Genomic DNA, 20092 nt, shown 5'->3' on the forward strand with positions numbered 1-20092 from the left:
ACATGCGTGTGTGCACGGTCACAAACATATATCACATATCCTTAATAAGCATAATGCTAGGAAGAGGAAAATAATTGCAACACTGAGTGATTGCTTTTGCTTTCTCTACACAAGACTGTACAACTAAGTGGCTCTGTGCCAAAAGACAGACATGAGGGAACTAAGAAACTGTGACAAGATGAATGGGAGAGATTCAGGCTGGGACAGGAAAGGAACAGCATAGAACTCAGACTAGTATTATAAAAGCTCAGTGTGGTAGTCTGTGGGAAGAGCTTAAAAGGGAGGGAAAAAAAGCCCTCCTATCAATAAAGGGAAACAGAATCTGTATGTGCACAGTTTCACCAAATTGAAAAAAAGATCATTAGGGAGGAAGAGTCCCATGGAAAGTACATCTTCCCTCTTTGCTATTATAGGTAGGACAGCTACAAACATCAGAAATAGCATATAACAAATTTCTGAAAGCAATATTTCACAGCTGAGTTATGGATACCATATGCACATGGACTGTGATTCATTATTTTGTTACTGTGCTTCATAATTCTTGATTTTTTAAAATTATTATTTTTATTTTAAAGCTTGAATTTTGGGTTGCACAATGTGTTTATACATCTGCTGCTGTGCTGAGGACTACTATACATAATGTGAAATGTGACCTATAATTTGAACATTTGGGTAAAATTTGAAACGAACTGAGGAAAAAGTCTCAATATTGATACTTCAATTTTGCCTGCACAGTGGGGGGGAGGGGGGACAGACTTGGGAGAGGACTTGTGTTTATTTGGTGCTAAGGACCCAGCTCACTTGTCAGGAAATTTCCTTCAGACTAGCTCTATTCTGGCCCATAGGCTGAATGTCCATTAGCAGCTAAAATGAATCAGGGATGTCTAAGCATGTTCTCCTGGCTTAGTTCTTTTCTGAAGGGAATCCAGTTTGTGAGCTCCATCATCTGTTCATGATGTGAACCAAAGCATGCTGAACTGGGACAGTTGGGAGATAGACCTCAAAAGCATGCTCCTTGTCTGAGCTAAAAAGCTAATGTGGATGTACCCTCGTAAGCAGTGTGTCTGAACAGAGTCCATGTTTTATGTTAAGTCTATCAGATGCTACACACCCCAAAACAGTGGTATTCCCCCATGTCTTAATGCAACATTGCTACCTTTGTTGGGGGAGAAGGGAAGTATGAGAGAAGAAAAAACTCCTGGGAGAGACCTTGCTTGTGGGACCTTGCTTGTCATTTGCTCCTTTGCTTTGCTAGTATGACTGTGCTGTGTTTGATAGCTGTTTGAAGGAAACATTTTCAGCTGTCAGTTCCCTTGATGCACAACATCAGCCAGATCCTTTAGGGGAGCACAACGCTCGTTCAGAAAGAGTTCATCACTGTTAGACAGCAGCAGAGTTCGCATGTTTGTTAGCCAAGGATGACTCAAGGCAAGCATGGTGTTGTGATTTAACCCCAGCCAGCAACTAAGAACCACCCAGCCGCTCGCTCAATCCCCCCCGGTGGGATGCGGGAGAGAATTGGAAGAGTAAAAGTGAGAAAACTCGTGGGTTGAGATAAAGACAGTTTAATAAGTAAATGTAAAGCAAAAGCCACACACGCAAGCAAAGCAAAACAAGGAATTCATTCTCTACTTCCCATCGGCAGGCAGGTGTTCAGCCATCTCCAGGAAAGCAGGGCTCCATCACGCGTAATGGTTACTTGGGAAGACAAAATGCTATAACTCCAAATGTCCCCCCCTTCCTTCTTCTTCCCCCAGCTTTATATGCTGAGCATGACGTATGGTATGGAATATCCCTTTGGTCAGTTGGGGTCAGCTGTCCCAGCTGTGTCCCCTCCCAGCTTCTTGTGCACCCCCAGCCTACTCACTGGTGGGGTGGGGTGAGAAGCAGAAAAGGCCTTGACTCTGTGTCAGCACTGCTCAGCAGTGATGAAAACATCCCTGTGTTGTCAACACTGTTTCTAGCACAAATCAAAACAGAGCCCCATACTAGCTACTGTGAAGAAAATTAACTCTATCCCAGCTAAAACCAGCACACCTGGCAAGTATTGTCTTGCAGAACCGTGTTGAAGAGGTTGCCCAGAAGTGTGGCCAGACTGAGACAAGCTACCTGTTCGTAATATGTTTAATTTAAAGAATGGCTGTTTTTAATGAAAGATTATATAAGCAATTAAATTCTTATTTCTGTCACCACTTCTCACTTTTGGCCTTCTTCCCTCTCCCTTCTAGTGTTTGACTGAGGAGGTGACAAGAAGATTGCTATAGGAAGGACTGGCTTGGCGTACCTCTGTAATCTCAAAAGTAAAGTTGCCCCTTCTGACTAGCCACTTCTTTGTGTTTCTAGTAAATGAAGTTGCCTTTATTTCACCATCCCTTCCAAAGTCAGTCTGAAAACACATATTCCAGGAATTGTGTCATATTGCAAGTTAAGCAGCAGAGATCATGAATTTACTCAGTCTGCATCCCTGTCCAATTTATGTTCTGCTTAAAGAAGAAATAACCAGGTTTTTGAATCTTGACCATTTAGAAGTTGTTGCATGATATTTGGATTCTGGAACCATTTCCCTGTTGTCTGGTTTCAAAAAACTAGTGGAACCCATTGTGTGGGTGTTTGTCTAGACAGTTGAACCCCACAATTAGATCCAGTTAAACTAATCCTTTAGGGATTGACTGAGGTCAGTCTTACAGCCACAGTGAAATATAAGGTAAATTGCATGATAAGATATTTCACAACAACGTTGCTTCTTTTAATACAGATTTATAGTTTTTTTTATTTGAACTAAGAACAGTTCACCAAACAGTGGCTAAGAAATCAGAATGTGTTGAGCAACACAGCCACATTAAAATAGCCTTTACGCATTATCTGCACAGTAGTATAGGAATATGTATATCACTAGGAGATACTTGGTTTTCATGTTGTATTTTCTCTGCTCTGGAATATCAAATACATTTTCCAGTGGGGGAAAAAAAGAATTACAGCTAGCTTTCTATTGAATAACTTCTGATATCAAATATCAGAATAGCTAAAGGAATAAAGAGAAGGTTGACAACACTGTTTAGTCTTGGGATATAAGAACCAGATCAGTAAAATTAAGTGCCAGTTGGTCTTCGTATGTTAAATTTGTATATATGTCCAAACATTTGCTTAGGTTTTCAGTTAATATTTTCTTTTTCTCTTTTACTAACAATTATGTGCTTCAAATGTCTGAGGCACTTTCAAAACAGTTTCTGTAAAGGTAAAGCTTAAAGCTTCTCTTCATCCCCAAACCAGAAAATAATTTAACAGAAATGAAAATTAATCCAAACTGAGACTTTTCACCAACAAATGCCAGTCGGTTGTGTCCATCTTCAAAAACGTTTGTCTAAAGAGAGAAATGTGAACAGAAGCAAAGTCTGTTCAGACTCTAATGTTGCAGTTCCATGACTGCTGTTCCCCCCATCGCATCCCCTGCCCCAAACTGGCAGTAGCATCCCCCTCCCCTTTTCTGGCACTAGCACTTGTGCTGCCATGCAGCAGAGCAGATCAGTACCTTGATACTGAAAACTACGTCTTGTCTTGTTTTTTGGGGGTTAGGTTTCTACCAGATCAATTTTTTAATTTGACTTGCTGTGTGAGGTTTTAATGTCGGCGTCGGGGAGGGGGCCAGAACATATTTCTGGAGGGGGTGGGGAAAACAGTTGCACCCCTCTCTGGAGCAGCTGGCACTGTGTGTTGGCTTCAACTGATTGTAAAACTTTGAAGTATAAAATACTGATCTATCTAGGAGCTACAGTCCATGCAACATAGAGGTGTCATCCTGAATATTTGTTTTTAGTATTTCTCGCACATGAATCATTCTGTTTTGAAGTAATGTAAACGTTTGAGAATTCAAAGCATTAGTTATCTCTCAAAAAAATGAAAAATCCTAAGTCCACTTCTCTGGCTCAGTTATACCTAAGTGGTATTGAACTGTTAAAGTGACAGCCTGAAAAAATGCAACTAAAATCATGAAGATGAGATTGTGGAACTAATATTAAAAAAGAATGAGATCTGTTCTGTTTTATTAAAGTCCCCAGCCAATTTTTACACATGTAGCTGGATGCTAGTTTTAATACTGATTTTTTTTTTTTTAATTTCTTTTTTTGCCTTCATGGACTTGAATCTGAACATTTTAGTAATTGCCTCCATTTCTTTAGTTTCACAATTTGCTGGTAATGCAATAATCAGATATCTATAGGATGAAACAAAGTGTACTTTGTCCTTCTGATATTCTTTTTAACCAAAGCAAAACTATTGGATTTGAAGTTAGTTTATAATGAAATCATTTGAAAAAAGCAAAAAGAAAAACCAGAAAACAAACAACACATAAATATACAAGTGAGGATTTATAGCAAACATACCTAGAAAACATAATTATTGGTAATTGTGAAAACAAACAGAACTGTAGTAAATATTTTGACATCACATTGAACATTTTTAAGAACTACCTGTTTTATATACTATTAGCAAGTATACTTTATATTATGAAGCTTTCCACCTGGCTTTCTCATTATGGGAAGGAGAGAGTATATGCACACTGGTAACAGATGTCATCCAGGGCTCAGTTCTTGTCTCAGAATAAAGTTTTCCACATTGATATCACTCAGACAAAAGCCTAAAGAAAAATGAAGGACCTTTTTCCTTAGCTAAGGATTGAGAGTGCACATCTATGCCAGCTGTAACTCCAGTAGAGCCTGCTGCATTAAGCTTTTAGATGTTCTAACAAACAAGCGTTAGTGAAGTTACTCAAGCTGACTTTCCTGCAGCATTAGAAAAGAAGGTTTTTCATGAGTGGTGCAATAATACATGGAGGGAGTGCTCTTCAATGCATTCTGAAATGCTAAGAAGCCATTATCGTCCTGAAAGATCAGTTGTAATACCCACCATATAAAGTGCTGCTAGCTGGGTCGAGTATTTTATTAACAATAAATCTTTACAGGATTAATTTGCCCAATTTTTTTTATGCTCCCCGCTGAATTTTAGGACGAGAGGAAATGGCCTCAAGTTGTGCCAAGGGAGGTTTAGATTGGACATTAGGAGAAATTTCTTTACTGAAAGAGTGGTCAGGCCTTGGAACAGGCTGCCCAGGGAAGTGGTTGAGTCACCATCCCTGGAAGTATTTAAAAGACGTGTAGATGAGGCGCTTAGGGACATGGTGTAGTGGGCATGGTGGTGTTGGGTTGACAGTTGGACTCGATGATCTTAGAGGTCTTTTCCAACCTTAACGATTCTATGATTCTATGAATCAGACCATAACTTTATTGCTTTGTGGTTAGTCAGAAAGACTAATTTCTAAGTAATCAAATCCTTTCAGCTTCAGTTCATAATACACACTGACAAAGATTAAAAAAAGTTTTGAGAATTTATAGTTTTTCTTTCTGAGGTTACTTGCCTTACATTTTCCCTGGATGACTACAATAAATATACATACCACTTTTTCTTTTCTAATTTTGGCTTTAACCGAGAGAGCTATTCACCTTTCCGTCCTTCAGGTAAATAGTTTCAGAATGTAGGTCCTAAATACTATATTATAACCTTTGAATCTGGAGTGACACATATGTTCTTACATGAATATGAGTTTTCTTCTGATTAGCAATTCTGGTTCTAAAGAAAGTCCCAGAGCCTGGGAGGATGGTGGCGTGACAAATAATGGGGTCATAGGAGTCTCAGTCTTGAACAGATTTTGCTCTCCTTACTGAAGAAATATGTTGTCATTGAATAGTTTATGATGAATAAAAAGCTAACTTGAAAAAATGAGGTTTGCAGCTGACAGTGGTAGTCATGAAATAGTGCTTCTGTTGTGCTAGCCGTTTATCTCAAAATTATTATTGAAATGTAAGGTCTATGCTACAAGATGGGCAACAAGATTCTGTAGTACACGTGAAAACTGTGGTAACAGAAGGACAGCTGAATATGTGTTAAGACATAGGTTATTAATTGACTAATTTGTTTTTTTGTAAGGTTTTGTGTGTAAGTTAAGATTTAGGGGAGTAGGAGCAACTCCTAATAGCAAGAAAGTACCTTGTCATATGAATGTCATGTAGTGCTGTGCAGCATTATGCCGGTATTTATACAATGATTTGATGAAATATGGTCAAGTTTGTTTTTAATTGGCTTTTGTGGAAGCTAGCAGGATGTAAAAGCGTTCAGATATCAGTATATGGCACAGGGTAAAATGCTGCTACTCTTAATAACATGGACAGTAGGTCAGAGCTTGGTCAAGAGCATTGAATCTGAATTGCCAAGAGTTCTTCTTCGTTTGTGCAGTGGTCTAGATTTGTTGGTGGATCTAAAACCACTCTAGGAAAAAGTACTAATGGTAATAAAGTAAATGTTTAAATAGGCCTTGGGGCTGCATAAAATCATCTCTTGTTCTGAACAATGAAGAATGAATACATATATATATATTGCTTTCATCAAATCTATTGATGGCAAAATTATTCTCTCTCTGTCTCTCGGTGCTCCATGAAGTCCATGTGCAGCAGGTCACACGCTCTGTGGAAGCACTTGGAGACTTGCTTACCAATGCTGTAGTTTAGACAATCAGTAAAAATAGTCATTAATGTGGCTCTTCTTGTTTCATTTGGACTAATGTGGACTAAGTGACTGAAGAAACTTAGAGAAGGGTATGTATAGGGTATTGGATTTCTCCAGCTACGAAACATGTTAAAACAGAGACTTGGTCTGTTATTACACAGAACATACAATTTCATGGTGAAGATAAACCTTTCGCTTGATTGTGAGTCCTAATGTGTTATGTCTTCCAATTATTCATAAGTAAATTCTGATTGTGAAAGGGGGCTATGAGATGGAAACATAAAATTACTCATCTCATAATTCACTTTTTATATTCCATATATCCCCTGCTATGCCATACAGCAACATATACACATCTAAAGCAGTTCTCAGGATAATTTAAAAAGTATTAAGAACAAAAAGCGAAAATGAAAACTGAACATGCATACACATTTTTGATCTGGAAATCAGATTGAGAGTCTCATTTCTTTTCCATTATCTTCTTTCCTTGTGTATGTTTTTGAAATTTCCAAAGTTTAGTTACATGAGACAGCTTAGAAACACTGCCAGAATATATTTGGAAGCCTTTTTAACCACTATCACGTTTAGCTAAAGAAATGAAGCATGCTCTATATGAAAAGAAAATGAAAACAAGAAAGAAGCAAACAAGAGGCTGAAAATATTTTGGAAAAAAGTCTCTAGTTTTTTATTGAAGGCTTAAGTTACTGCTTTATTCATGTTTTCATTATTCAAGTTGTTGCATAATATTTCCAGATTGAGATGGAGAGAACTTTGTGTCATGTTCAGGGAATGGGTATAAATTAGTACATGCCTATTTCATATTCGAATCAATGATCTTAACCTCAAAGAGCTTACAATTAAAATCAAATCAAAATCCCAGGTCCCCAAGATGGTGCCTCTTATCATACATTATACCTGGTGAATAACATGTCCTTTTCCGGGAACTCAAAGTAAAAGCCTGCGAAGGTTTCAGCAGGGAAGTGTTAAAGTTTTAAATATTGATAATGCAGAAGATGCTCTATGCTAACAGTACAACAGTTTCAGATGTTTGTTTGTATCCGCCTCTACAAGGTGGGTAACAGATAGATGTTGCCTCACTAAATAACTAGGATTTATTTATATAGTTTTTAGCACTCTGCAGAAAAGATCTTTAATTTCACATTGATAAAATTAGTGCAGCGTGAACTCGCACTCTGTTGTACAAAAAGGAAATCTGAATAACTTCAACGAGATACATCCCAGGTTCTTGAGGGAATTGGCTGATGTCGTTGCTAAGCCACTGTCCATCATATTTGAAAAGCCATGGCAGTCAGGTGAAGTCACCAGTGACTTGAGAAAAGGGAATATCACACCTATTTTTAAAAAGGGTAACAAAGAGGACCCTGGGAACTACCGAGCAGTCAGCCTCTAGTGCAAGATGTCCCTGCTTAAGGCAAGAGGGTTGGACTAGATCTTCAAAGGTCCCTTCCAACCCAAACCATTCTATAATTCTTTAAGAAAAGTAAGCGTTCTCTAGGAAAAGCAGATTCTTACGTGCTATTCCTGTATCTGACTGAATCGTTTTATCTATGTTAAAATTAATATTCTCATTATAGAATTAAAATGTAAAGACTTGATATGAGTCTGTAATAGGTGAGGAGATTGAGAATAGTTTTTAAATTTTAGGTTTCAAGGTTTGTGCATTGTAGAACTTTTAAATGGAGCCTAAAAAAATGTCTGTGATAGTTCTTTTCTTCTCAAGCTAGAGGAACAGACAGGTCACTCTGAAATGCAGCTGGTGAGAGGATACTGCATGGAAACCTCACTGAAGGAAATGAGGTACTCTCAACACTACTGGACCCAGGCTGAGCATCAGTTCTTTGATCAAGGAAAAAAAAAATTTTTTTTGTGTTTTAGCACCAAAATAGAACTACCTTTTCTGTTCTTCTTTCCTGTTGTCTAGGTTTGAAGAAGAAAGGTTTGAATGTTGGCATTTCCATCAATTTTCCTTTCCTCACCATATTCTCTCTCCATGGAAAGAAGTGATTAGCCTTAGGAAATAAAGAGAAAAGAAATTGCTTTCTGCTATTATTTGAAAGCACTGTGAAAAGAAATTACTAACTTTAGCCGTCAATTCTGGTGTACACTAGGCCAATGATGAGCAGCAAAAATGGTCAACAGAAAGCAGCTATTCTTTTTGAGGCCTTCACAAACAACTGAACAGTGGGTAATGGAGAAAACCAACAGAGAAAATTGCAAAGAACAAAGTTGACATTGCCAGAAACTTTACAGGTACTGACTCCCTCCATTTGGCTTAATGTATCTTAGATATTCAACAGCTGGACAACTTGAGAGCTTTACAGTTTGACATTTTATAAAGTGCACTGTTTTAATAGACTTTGCTTTTTTTTTTTTTTTAAAATGACACAAGTTATAATCATCTTTTACTTATAACATGAGCAAAAGTTGAGAGGTATTAATAAAGGATCTATTTTTCTCAAGGAGAAGAAAATGTTCTTAAAGGAACCTGCAGCCTCTCTAGCAGTTATATACAGGGGAGGGAGAAAGCTGAGATTGTTCTAAGTTGAGGTATTTTTAAATAGTTTTTTTTAAAATGCATGTTCTGCAGGTATTAACTGAATGGGACCGAGTGTTGTACATGAGTGAATTTTTGTCTCGTTAGAAAAAGTGGAAGATTTCTAACTGAAACTTGACTTGATTTGGAGACACCCACCTTAGAGCTTTTCAAGGTTTGCTATAGTAAAATCTTTTTCCCACGAAGTGCTGTGGACGTTTTATTTTGCATGACGCTCATAGCTACAATTTTTCTGGGACAGATGATGCCCTGCTAGCCAGTAACCAGAATTGTTTGCAACACTGGAAAAAAAAAAACCTATGTTGGAATCAAGCGTGTGCATCTTTCAGCCTAAATTCCCCATCTGGTAGCAGCATTTCAGTTGGAAGCAGCTCAGATGAACAGGAGAGACACTGTCATTAGAAGGCAAACTGCAGCATGGCGGAGAGCTGTGCAGCTCTCTAAACTGGTATTAGCTGAATCCTGCTAAGCATCTTTTTTTTTTCCCATGCCAACATTTTCAATTACAGAATTTCTGACTGTGAGCAGAATGTTTGAAACCATGGCCACTGTCTCTGAGGACAGCGATAGAAAAAGATGTGTGCTAGATATGGTCGTTTGGGGAATCTGGAGAGCTCCTCCATTTCTAAATTAGGCTTTTTCTCTGAGTTGGATGTGAGACTAAAATGAGAAGGTTAGTTGTTCTTAAATAGCCAATTGAATTCTTGCATCAAAACTGTCTACTCTCTTTCATAAATAATAGACACAAGCAATAATCCATAACAGCATATGTGAATTGAAATATGACTGACCACATAGAATCATAAGGAGTTGATATCAGCCTCTGAGAACAAGAGGAGCTGTTTCTCAAATTCACAAAACCTCTGCTTCAGCGCATTAGCACAAGTAGTTGGATTTGGTCTGTTTCATGTCTTAAGCCTGTAGAAGGAGAGGCTATTCCAAAATGGAAAATAGTGCAAATGTGATATTTAATTTGAGATGCATGGACCTTCATATATAACAGTTGTTTTTATACATGAGTTTAAAGATAGAAGTTAATGATCAAGGAACACTCTTTTAAGTGCATTGAGGATTTGTTTAGATCTGTGATTCCTGATCGTTGGTCATCCTAGTACTAGAAGTTACTGAATCTGGTAGCCTGATGGATGCAAGGCTGCTGTGGCTCTGTCTTCACGTTAAGACTGTAGCAAGACAGAGCTTACATTTCTGAGAGAGTGAAACACACACACACATGGCTGCACAGAGCAACATAAATAGACCACAGTGGCCTATCAGCACCCACATGAACGCACACACTCAAACAAACAGCACAGGCTGCTTCACCTTGTTCTTCTTCTCCAGCTGATTAGGGTTAAAGTCTGCTAGGGACATGTATATATGCGTGTGTGTGTGTGTGTGTAAATCTATGGATACATACACAACGTGCAACATTTCAGTAGCTGGCCTTAGATAATCTATCCACTAGCTGGCCTCAAATCTCACTGGTGTCCCTGGTTGCTAGCACCCAAACAGAAAAGCCTTGAAGATTTGCAGCCCTACTCTAATTGCTAGTACTCAGACCTCTTCTACTTGCTGGCTAGTCGAGCTTGAAGTTAATTCTTGTTCACACATACCCACTCAAAAGAGGGAGCACACCTAAATGGAAGATACTTAGAAACGGGATTTAGTGAGAAAATAGGACAGACTTCAGTGATTGAGGTCAGGACAAACATGCTGACCAGCTAGCTATTTACAGTCAACTGGTTCCTTTTATCTTCTTTTTCCTCTATCTTACACTTGTTCCTCCCTGATCCACCTTGATCCCTCCCTTTCCCCACCTCTGGTCCCTCCCCTAAATGTTCCATAGTAAGTCTCACCCATTTACACAATCCCCTTAACACATCCCATAATAAGTTTTACACACTCCAAAAATGTTCTTTCCCCTGCTTCGCTTAATGAATTGTACTCCCGTGTAGCCAATAACTCCCGTTAGTGTGCAGGCGTTCCAAGATAGCTTTCCTCGTTGACTTATCCGGATGGATTTCACATTGGGACAAGGGGTGTCTGCAGTGCTTTGCTGTCCGTAACAGCACTTTTGAATGGCTGGTTAAATAAATCTATGGGATGTTTAAGGCCACAAGTTTCAACACTATTTATGCCAGCCTGTAAGGACACAAACCCTTGCCAAAATTCTGCATTCTTCTCAATAAGATGTTTACTTGACCACTGAACTGGAATAATAATCAACAACATAATGTAATTATGGTAAATAAGTAGATACACAGTTTACACAAGATTGCTGATAGAAACCTCCATTAGAGCTATTACATTCTTCTGTTTAGAAAATGAAATGGAAATACTTCTATAGAATTGTGTGGTACTGTATTTTTTCTCTGATGATATACTGACTTACATGAACGGTTTCTAACGGAAGGATTTATTTTTTAAATAGAAGTGCAGGTGGGAGTCAGACACAATGAGATTTCCTGCTTCACTAGCTAACCCTGTGCAGATTAATGATTCACTTCAGCTCTATCTGAATAATATTAGTGTAGCAAATTATCCTGTATAGTAGGATGCACTTTTCTATGTCTTATGAGGCATTCATAAGAAGATACAGTGCCATAACTTATGGAACTATTCCTCACAATATGTGCTTCGCAGATCTCGCTGCTGAGACAATTACCAGTGAAAATGAGACCCAAGACTCATTTTGTTTCTCATCTTGAGGATTATGTTGTCTATAATTTGGGAAAAGCTTAAAGGACTATTTAGACTATTTCCCTCCCACTCCCATAATTACACTATGGTCACATGAGCAGAGCAGTAGAAAAAAGCACCAGCTGCACTTTGGCAGCTGTGTTAATGGACTATTACATGCTACTAGGCAGCTTGGTATTGCTCCGTTTTCACATTTGTATCAGCAAACTTTGGTCTCCAGGTGACATTGTATTGGACTTGTACAAAACCAGATGTGCTCTAAGATATTACAATTATTACATCAATTGACAAGTGTGGGCTTATTGATGCTGTTTGAAAAGTAAAACAGGCATGCTCCATCAATTACCCTGTGGGAACAGAAGCTCAGTGTTACAATTTACTAGGAAACTTGGCTCCAGAAAGCTGAGCAGATTCACTTTTTTTGATTGCGGAAACAAATACAAACTCAGTGATACATTAGACTTTATTGGTATTAGTATTCTCATGCTACTAAGCTCTAACTGGTTGTGTTATAGTAACCAGAACATCATTTGCTAAGCAACTCCATGATAAAAGAAGGGTTACTGTTGTACCTGGAGAAAGACAGTTTTCCAATTGGTTGGAAAGTCAATGTTGCTTCCATGACATTGATTTGCTTTAAGAATCATCATACAGCTGCCATTAATTTTAGTCTGTTTTTCAGTACTAGCTGTTATTGTCAACTTGTTTAGAAAGCACATTAAAGCATGGAGTACACCATGTTTGTTGTCTGTATCATAGCACTGTGATGAGCTGGTAGTGACTAGTGTAGCTCTATAAGCTGGGACAACGATTTTCCTGATTCATGCTAAAGCTCTACAAGTCCAGTTGTTCCCCAAAGAAAAGGTGTTTCTAAGAAGCATGGATTGGCATCCTATACTCTCTTCAGCCTAGCCTTAGTGAGAAAGATCAGGAATAGTATCAATCAGAGCATGTTTTTGATGCGTGTGCTTGCTCATCTTCCCTTGACTGCAATTAGCATTAACAGCCTACCAATATTTAAAAATTCTGGTCGTTAGTTCCAGCTCTATTTCTCTGCCCAGGAAATAATTTTGTTTTATACAAAACAGTATTTCAGTTTTATTCGTGAATAGAGACGTGAAGAAGAAAAGAGAATGTTTCACATGTCAGTGGGTTGCAGATAGCTCAGTGCTGTTGCAGAAGCCACTACAGGACCTCTCAGAGGCTAGGACAGTAGTACTAGACTGGAGCAGGCCAAAAGCTGTAATTGATAGTAGTTAAAAACAACCCTTCATGTGTACTCCTTTTATTTACGTTAACAAGCCTTTTTCATTGTCAAGTTTAGATTAAGAGAAATAATGTTCACCCCGCTATGACCTGCAATATGCTGTTTCCTCTCCACTGCTTTTTTTATAAAATTTTGTTGCAGTTTCATTTACAAAATATACTAAAAATAATCGAAGCCAAAGGCATATAATAAATTGCAGTCAAACTGTATGCTATCCCAGAAGGTATACGAAACAAGACTTCAAACAAATGTGCAGGAAATGTTATTGAAATAGGGCTCTAATTTGAAAAGTAACTGTAGAAAGTTTCACTCTCCCACACAGGCTGGTGTTTCAAAGCAAGCAAACAAAGAAAGACTTCCTGTTGATTATGCCTTTTGGCCCCACAGAGCCAATGCATCCAAGATGTTTGCAAAGCTAAGTGTTTTTTTGGCTAAAGGCAGTGTCAACACTGAATCTTCTGTGAAGTTTTGCAAATTTTCCACAAAGGAAACTATATATGCACACCTAATATTATGAATTTATTGTCAGCTATGTCCTGACCTGTCCGCTATGAACCACAGATCTTCCACAGTAGAAGCCCTAGCAAGGTGTTTAACCTTAGCTGTTATCCATTCAACATATAAGAAATAGTCTTATTATGAGAACTTGGGGTAAAACACTTATTTAAAATTTTTTTTAAAAAGTATTTAGAAGTACTCTAGAATGAAATCTCTATTCTGAACAGCTGGAGCTGAAAGAGTTTATGTGGTTTGACTAGATCATGCTGCTGTAAAAACAATTTATGTTGTATATTGGATTCTTTACTCATGCAAAGGACAATGTACAAAATAACTCTTGATAAACTAGTTCCTTAAAATATAGCTGTTGCTCATTACCTCCCTTAAGAAATAATAAATAATTATTATCCAACTATTTTCTTTCATTTCAAAGAGCTTAACTGGGGGGGAACAGTTTGGAGAGGTATATTAATGTTGTGTTTTTCGCTGTTTATTGTAAATGGTATTGGTGACACTGATGGAGTATAGTTACAGTTGTAGTTATTTGTGGCCACAATGCAATATATCTATAAATGAGCTTAAGAGAGGAAAGGGCATTTGTGAAACAGGGGACAAGTGGTTGTATGATTCCCATTGAAACAATGGAATGAAACAGAGGTTTCTCCTTGTCTCTGCAGATTTTCTTTTATGCTATTGAAGAAAAATACTGATAACTTGAGATAATCCTTCACGAATGCACAGTTCTACACATGTTTTTCAGGTCAAAATAAATACAGCCTCACCCACTTCTTATTCCCACTGTAAAACTTTGGTTGTTAGTGATCTGACTTCCTGATTGAAGCTATTGTGGATCTTACCACGTTCTCAGCATCTACACAGAAGGCAGGAATGGTAACTGGAGATAAACATTTTCTTTGCCTCCATCATCAAATGTACTGTAGTATTTGCAGTACTCTGCCACTTAACGTAATTTCTACTTTATAATAGTACTGGTGGTTATTAAAAAAAAAACAATTTGAGTCTTCTTATTGTTTCTTTCATAGATTACTGTAGGATCTTCTTTCACCAGCATTACTGATTGTTTAAATATTCACAACAGATTTTGTGTGGACTAAGTCTGACTCATGCAGCTTCTTTACAATGACTATCCGATATAGAAAACATTAAGTATTAAATCAACACTGTTCTCTCCATGGTACCCTCTGGCATCCTCATGTGCAGACTCACAGCACTGCATCTTAAGAATATTAACTTGCTGTATGTTTTGCTTTTCTAATGGAAATAACTGTTTCCTTTCCTTAGCTTCAGTTCTAGCACTGTAGCATCTAGGTGTTACTAGGTTAAAAAAACTAAACCAAAACAAAACTATGTCACTAAAGTATGTCATTCTGCAATTGCAAATGTGTTGTTTGTGGCTTGCATTCCAGCAACTCTGTAAACAGAAATAAACTTTGATAAATCAATTGAATAGGCAGATGAAATGGACCATGATGAGCATTGATTACATACTTACATTGTGTTTATAGTGATATTTGATGTGTCTCTGTCCTATAAAGCTTATTTATGGCCACAGTGCCGAGTCATGTGATTGAAACAAGAATGTTTTATAGGATGATTTCAGCATGATGTGATTATCTTTCAATAGCTTAAACCTGTGTTTTTTCTTAACAGTGATAAAGTTGTAACAGAGTTTGGCAACTCTTAAACATTGCAGAAAATGTATGTCTATAAATACACATACAGAAACAAACCCACTTCTACAAATTGAAAATACTTGAAAACAAACTTTGCAAACATTTGGCTGACACTGCAGCTTAACCATTACCTACTAAGTTATGTGGAATTTAGAGTGCTTTTAAATTCTATTTTCAAAGTCTCTATTGGCCTAATGCAACTAATTTCTTTTCAGAAATGTTAATGGAGAATTTATTTCTGTCGTTAAAGAGTTTCAGTGGGATCTGAGGCCATATTGCATTTTTAGGGAAAAAAAAAATCAAACATTATAATATTTACTGTTCTTAGTTTGGTAGCTATTAAGAAATCGGAATGAATTTATAATTATGTATTTACATATATTTTAACAATTTGTCTATTTTTCAGATTTTCCAGATTGCGTATGTTATTGTGAAAGCAGCTAACTCACCTCGACCTGGGAATTGGATATTAGAGCGTTCGCTGGATGGTGTAGACTATCAACCATGGCAGTATTATGCTATCACGGACAGTGAGTGCCTGACGCGCTACAATATTCATCCCCGTCCTGGAACTCCATCCTATATAAAAGATGATGAAGTCATATGCACTTCTTATTACTCCAAAATCCATCCTCTGGAGAATGGAGAGGTAAGATCAGATGTTATTCCACGCACTGTAACCTGGCAGAAAAAAAACCCTTTTGTTTAATTGGCAAATACTTGCCTTGAGTAGACAGAGGGTTTTGGTATGCTTGAAAAATGGGGAGGTAGACTATTTGCAATTTTAAAAAACTCGTTTTATGTGGTCATATATAAATGCATATACAAAGTACACTCTAATAAGCATATTCTACAAAGTAAACCAAAAGGTAAATGAGTTATTAGGTAGAAGTAGACACCACTACTTTCAGACAACTTTAGGTGCTTGAAATATGTTCCCATATCACTTGTGAACAAAGGTGAGAATACTGGGAAAAGTCATGGACCCAGTGAAATCATTAAAAGACTTTTCTCTGAGTCGCATTTTCAGACCCTGTGTATAAGCTAGGATATTAAATGGAAACAATTTTACTCAGAGGTTAATTTATTGGATTTAAGAGCTTGTAACTGACCCTCTGCCCCTGCATATACCTAATATCTTTATCAACGATCTGGATGAGGGGATCGAGTGCTCCCTCAGTAAGTTTGCAGACGACACCAAGCTGGGCAGGAGTGTTGATCTGCTCGAGGGTAGGAAGGTTCTGCAGAGGGACCTGGACAGGCTGGATCAATGGGCTGAGGCCAGCTGTATGAGGTTCAACAAGGCCAAGTGCCGGGTCCTGCACTTCGGCCACAACAACCCCAGGCAACCCCAGGCTTAGGGAAGAGTGGCTTGAAAGCTGCCCAGTGGAAAAGGACCTGGGGGTGCTGGTTGACAGCCGGCTGAACATGAGCCGACAGTGTGCCCAGATGGCCAAGAAGGCCAACGGCATCCTGGCCTGTATCAGAAATAGTGTGGCCAGCAGGAGTAGGGAGGTGATTGTGCCCCTGTACTCGGCACTGGTGAGGCCACACCTCGAATCCTGTGTTCAGTTCTGGGCCCCTCACTACAAGAAAGAGATTGAGATGTTGGAGCGTGTCCAGAGGAGGGCAACAAAGCTGGTGAAGGGCCTGGAGCACAAGTCTTATGAGGAGCGGCTGAGGGAACTGGGGTTGTTTAGCCTGGAGAAGAGGAGGCTGAGGGGAGACCTCATCGTACTCTACAACAACCTGAAAGGAGGTTGTAGCGAGGTGGGTGTTGGTCTCTTCTCCCAAGTAACAAGCGATAGGACAAGAGGAAATGGCCTCAAGTTGCATCAAGGGAGGTTTAGATTGGACATTAGGAGAAATTTCTTTACTGAAAGAGTGGTCAGGCCTTGGAACAGGCTGCCCAGGGAAGTGATTGAGTCACCATCCCTGGAGGTATTTAAAAGACGTGTAGATGAGGCGCTTAGGGAGATGGTGTAGTGGGCATGATGGTGTTGGGTTGTCGGTTGGACTCGATGATCTTAGAGGTCTTTTCCAACCTTAATGATTCTATGATTCTATGATTCTATTCATTCTTCTCCTGTCAGAGGCCTCTGCTATTTCACCATGAGTCCAGGCACATGAATCATGGACCAGCCATTTGTTTTAACTAAGGGCATAGAAAAGATGTGGTGGAGGTGACAATGAGGATCTGTGGTTGAAAGAACAAGGCAAATGTAACATGTGTAGCTGAAAATACAGGATTTTCAGCCGCTTAAAATGAAGAGAGGGAAGGTCACGTATACCGAATTCCAACAACTGTATTTTTTTCACAGTTTTTTTTCCAACACTTGCTTTGCACATAACTTGGTAATTCAAGAAAATAACATGACTTGAATATGCATTTGATCTGAAGTATTTATTTATTTACAGATTCTTTGATGTCTAATGATGTTCTGTGAAATTTTAGCCTCAATATTTATCCTTCTGTTAATTTTTTCTGTTCCACTTTTTTAGTGGCTAATCTCCGTATAAAGAGGTACAAAATTACTCTCTTTTGTTCCTCTACATGCAAAGCAACATTCACATACAAAATTGTTAACACAATTATTTTTAAGTACTAGATATAGATATGTATAGTTTGTTTATGTTCACAGGAAATTTCCAATGCAGCTGCAAAGATAGAAGAATACAGCTTTCAATGAAAATATCCTGCTGATACACTTTAAAATGATGTAAGCTTGGGTCTAAAGGAGTCTCATATGAGTTATCAGATATGAAATCAGTTGCACATCTAGGAAAAATCATTGCAAATACTTTGTGTTTGTAGTTGTATCGTTTGTAATTTATCATTTGAATGGGTATTTGTTCTTGTAAATTCTGGCAGGAGCAGGTAAAGTCATATTAAAAGGAATAGTGCATACATATGTGCTATGATTTCAAAATGTTTCCAACTGGGTGCTTTTTGAGGGGTGAACAGAACGTGAGTTAGCAGTTTATCACTTGCAAAGAAATTTTATACAGTTTCTTTGGGAGAACATGTCTGCGCTGAAAATATAATGCTGAAGTAATTACTCCAATAATTAATTTAATTTACATTGTTCAATTTCTTTGATTATCTAATTTTCTTGCAGACAGATATTGATTCCAGTAGTCTGCTGTCCTCTTGATTAAACCAGTGCCTCCTTGTGTTCTTCCTTGGCTGAGTTAAACAGCAAAGGGCTTTTATTCAGCATGCCGGTATATATCCGTGACTGAAACATTGGCTTAAGACCTGCAGAATTGAGTGGAATTTCTGATCTTAAGTGTGCAATTAATAATTTTTAACTTGGCCTGATGTGCTGTAGTTGGTGTTCTGTCCTGAACCTAGTAAATGACCAGCATCTGATAAACGGTTTCTTTAAATGGGAAGAAGACTTTGAAGGGAAGAATGCATCTGTTCCATTCCACTTGGAAAAGGGGAATTGTTAGATACTGGCATACTCTATGAAAGGCATATGATTTAAGCCACCCTAAGTTAATCTTACCTCACATAGGTAGTTATTAATTTGAGATATGGCCCTAATAGAGAACATCTTGAAATGAAAAGCCTAAAGCTTAACTTTTATAGTGACTGGAAGAGTATCATTCCACATGAATTAATCAGCTTACATTTTTAACAATATTCTTTTCATAAGTAAAACACTGGTTGCATCTGTCTGAGTAGCTATAGACTGCATTATGAAATATGTAGCATTAACACAGAATCAACCCAGGTTAATTCTTTTTCATATTTCATCAAACATGTAGAATGAAAAATAATACAATTCATACCAATACGAGATTTACTTGCAATTGTGTTGTAAGTGGTATTTGCCTGGCTCCTGGTCTTTCAGTGGAACTACATCTGCATATCATTTATTTTTGTTCCAGGGTAGGACTTTTGTTCTATGTATCGGATAGTACAGACATTTTGTAAGACTGACAGAGTTATGAAATGTACATTAAGTACCTTTCCTTTGCTTCAAAACCCATGAGCTATTTAGGCACACCATTCTGGTGTACACTTAGGGAACCTGATGAAGTGCAGAAGGAGCATAGGTCGGCAAGCCAGTTCCAAAGCCAAATCTACATCTACAGTAATGTCTTAAGTTAAAACTTGTCATCTTAGAAAAAGCAGAATATGTTCTTTCCATGTATACTTTCAACGAACATTTTAGTCAGTGGCTTGATTGATTAGAGTATTTCCAGAAATGTTAATTCTAAGCAAAATATTTTGGGCATTTAATAGTGTCACTGTTTGCACCAGTAATATTCTCTTGGCCAATCACAGAATTAAACCCAACAACAACTAGAACAACAACAACAAAAAGGCCACAAACAAGAAAAAAACCCACGTGATTTACCTTCAGGTCAGTGTAACTAGCACAAATTTAAGTTCCCTCAGTCAAATGTGAATAAACAATCTGTAGACCAAGAATTATTTGCATAAAATAATTTTATTGAATATTTTCATGAATTAGTGGGAAATTGCATAATGACAGCTTCTGAATGAAAAAATTCTCAAATAAGGAAATTTCTCTAAAAGTGTAGACTTAAATGCAGAAAGCTTGTTAGCATTCCAGTTTTCATACTGTCTAAGATCAGTGGTACCTGAAAAAATCATAGGGAGACCAGAGTGTCTCTATATCACACTGGCAAAGGTAGACTTTTAGCATTTATGTTTCTGATAGGCCATCAATAAATGTAAATGCTAAAGTTTCCAAAAATAGTATTTCAAAATGAAAAAGCAAGTTCCACTGTCTCAGTGTCCCCAAGCCAGAAAAAGAAGTGAAAGAC

At 37.9% G+C, this 20092-nt stretch overlaps 1 protein-coding gene across 1 annotated transcript in view; it reads left to right on the top strand.

The window, feature by feature from the left end:
• Positions 1 to 20092, top strand: part of LAMA2 (laminin subunit alpha 2) — a 397684-nt gene that overhangs the window by 111556 nt on the left and 266036 nt on the right. The window contains exon 4 of the mRNA XM_075144626.1: positions 15696 to 15938. Coding sequence (XP_075000727.1) covers positions 15696 to 15938 — 243 coding nt within the window. The remainder of the gene's footprint in view (positions 1 to 15695; positions 15939 to 20092) is intronic.

Source organism: Calonectris borealis, chromosome 3 (assembly GCF_964195595.1).
Source record: "Calonectris borealis chromosome 3, bCalBor7.hap1.2, whole genome shotgun sequence".
Classification (NCBI taxonomy): Eukaryota; Metazoa; Chordata; class Aves; order Procellariiformes; family Procellariidae; genus Calonectris; species Calonectris borealis.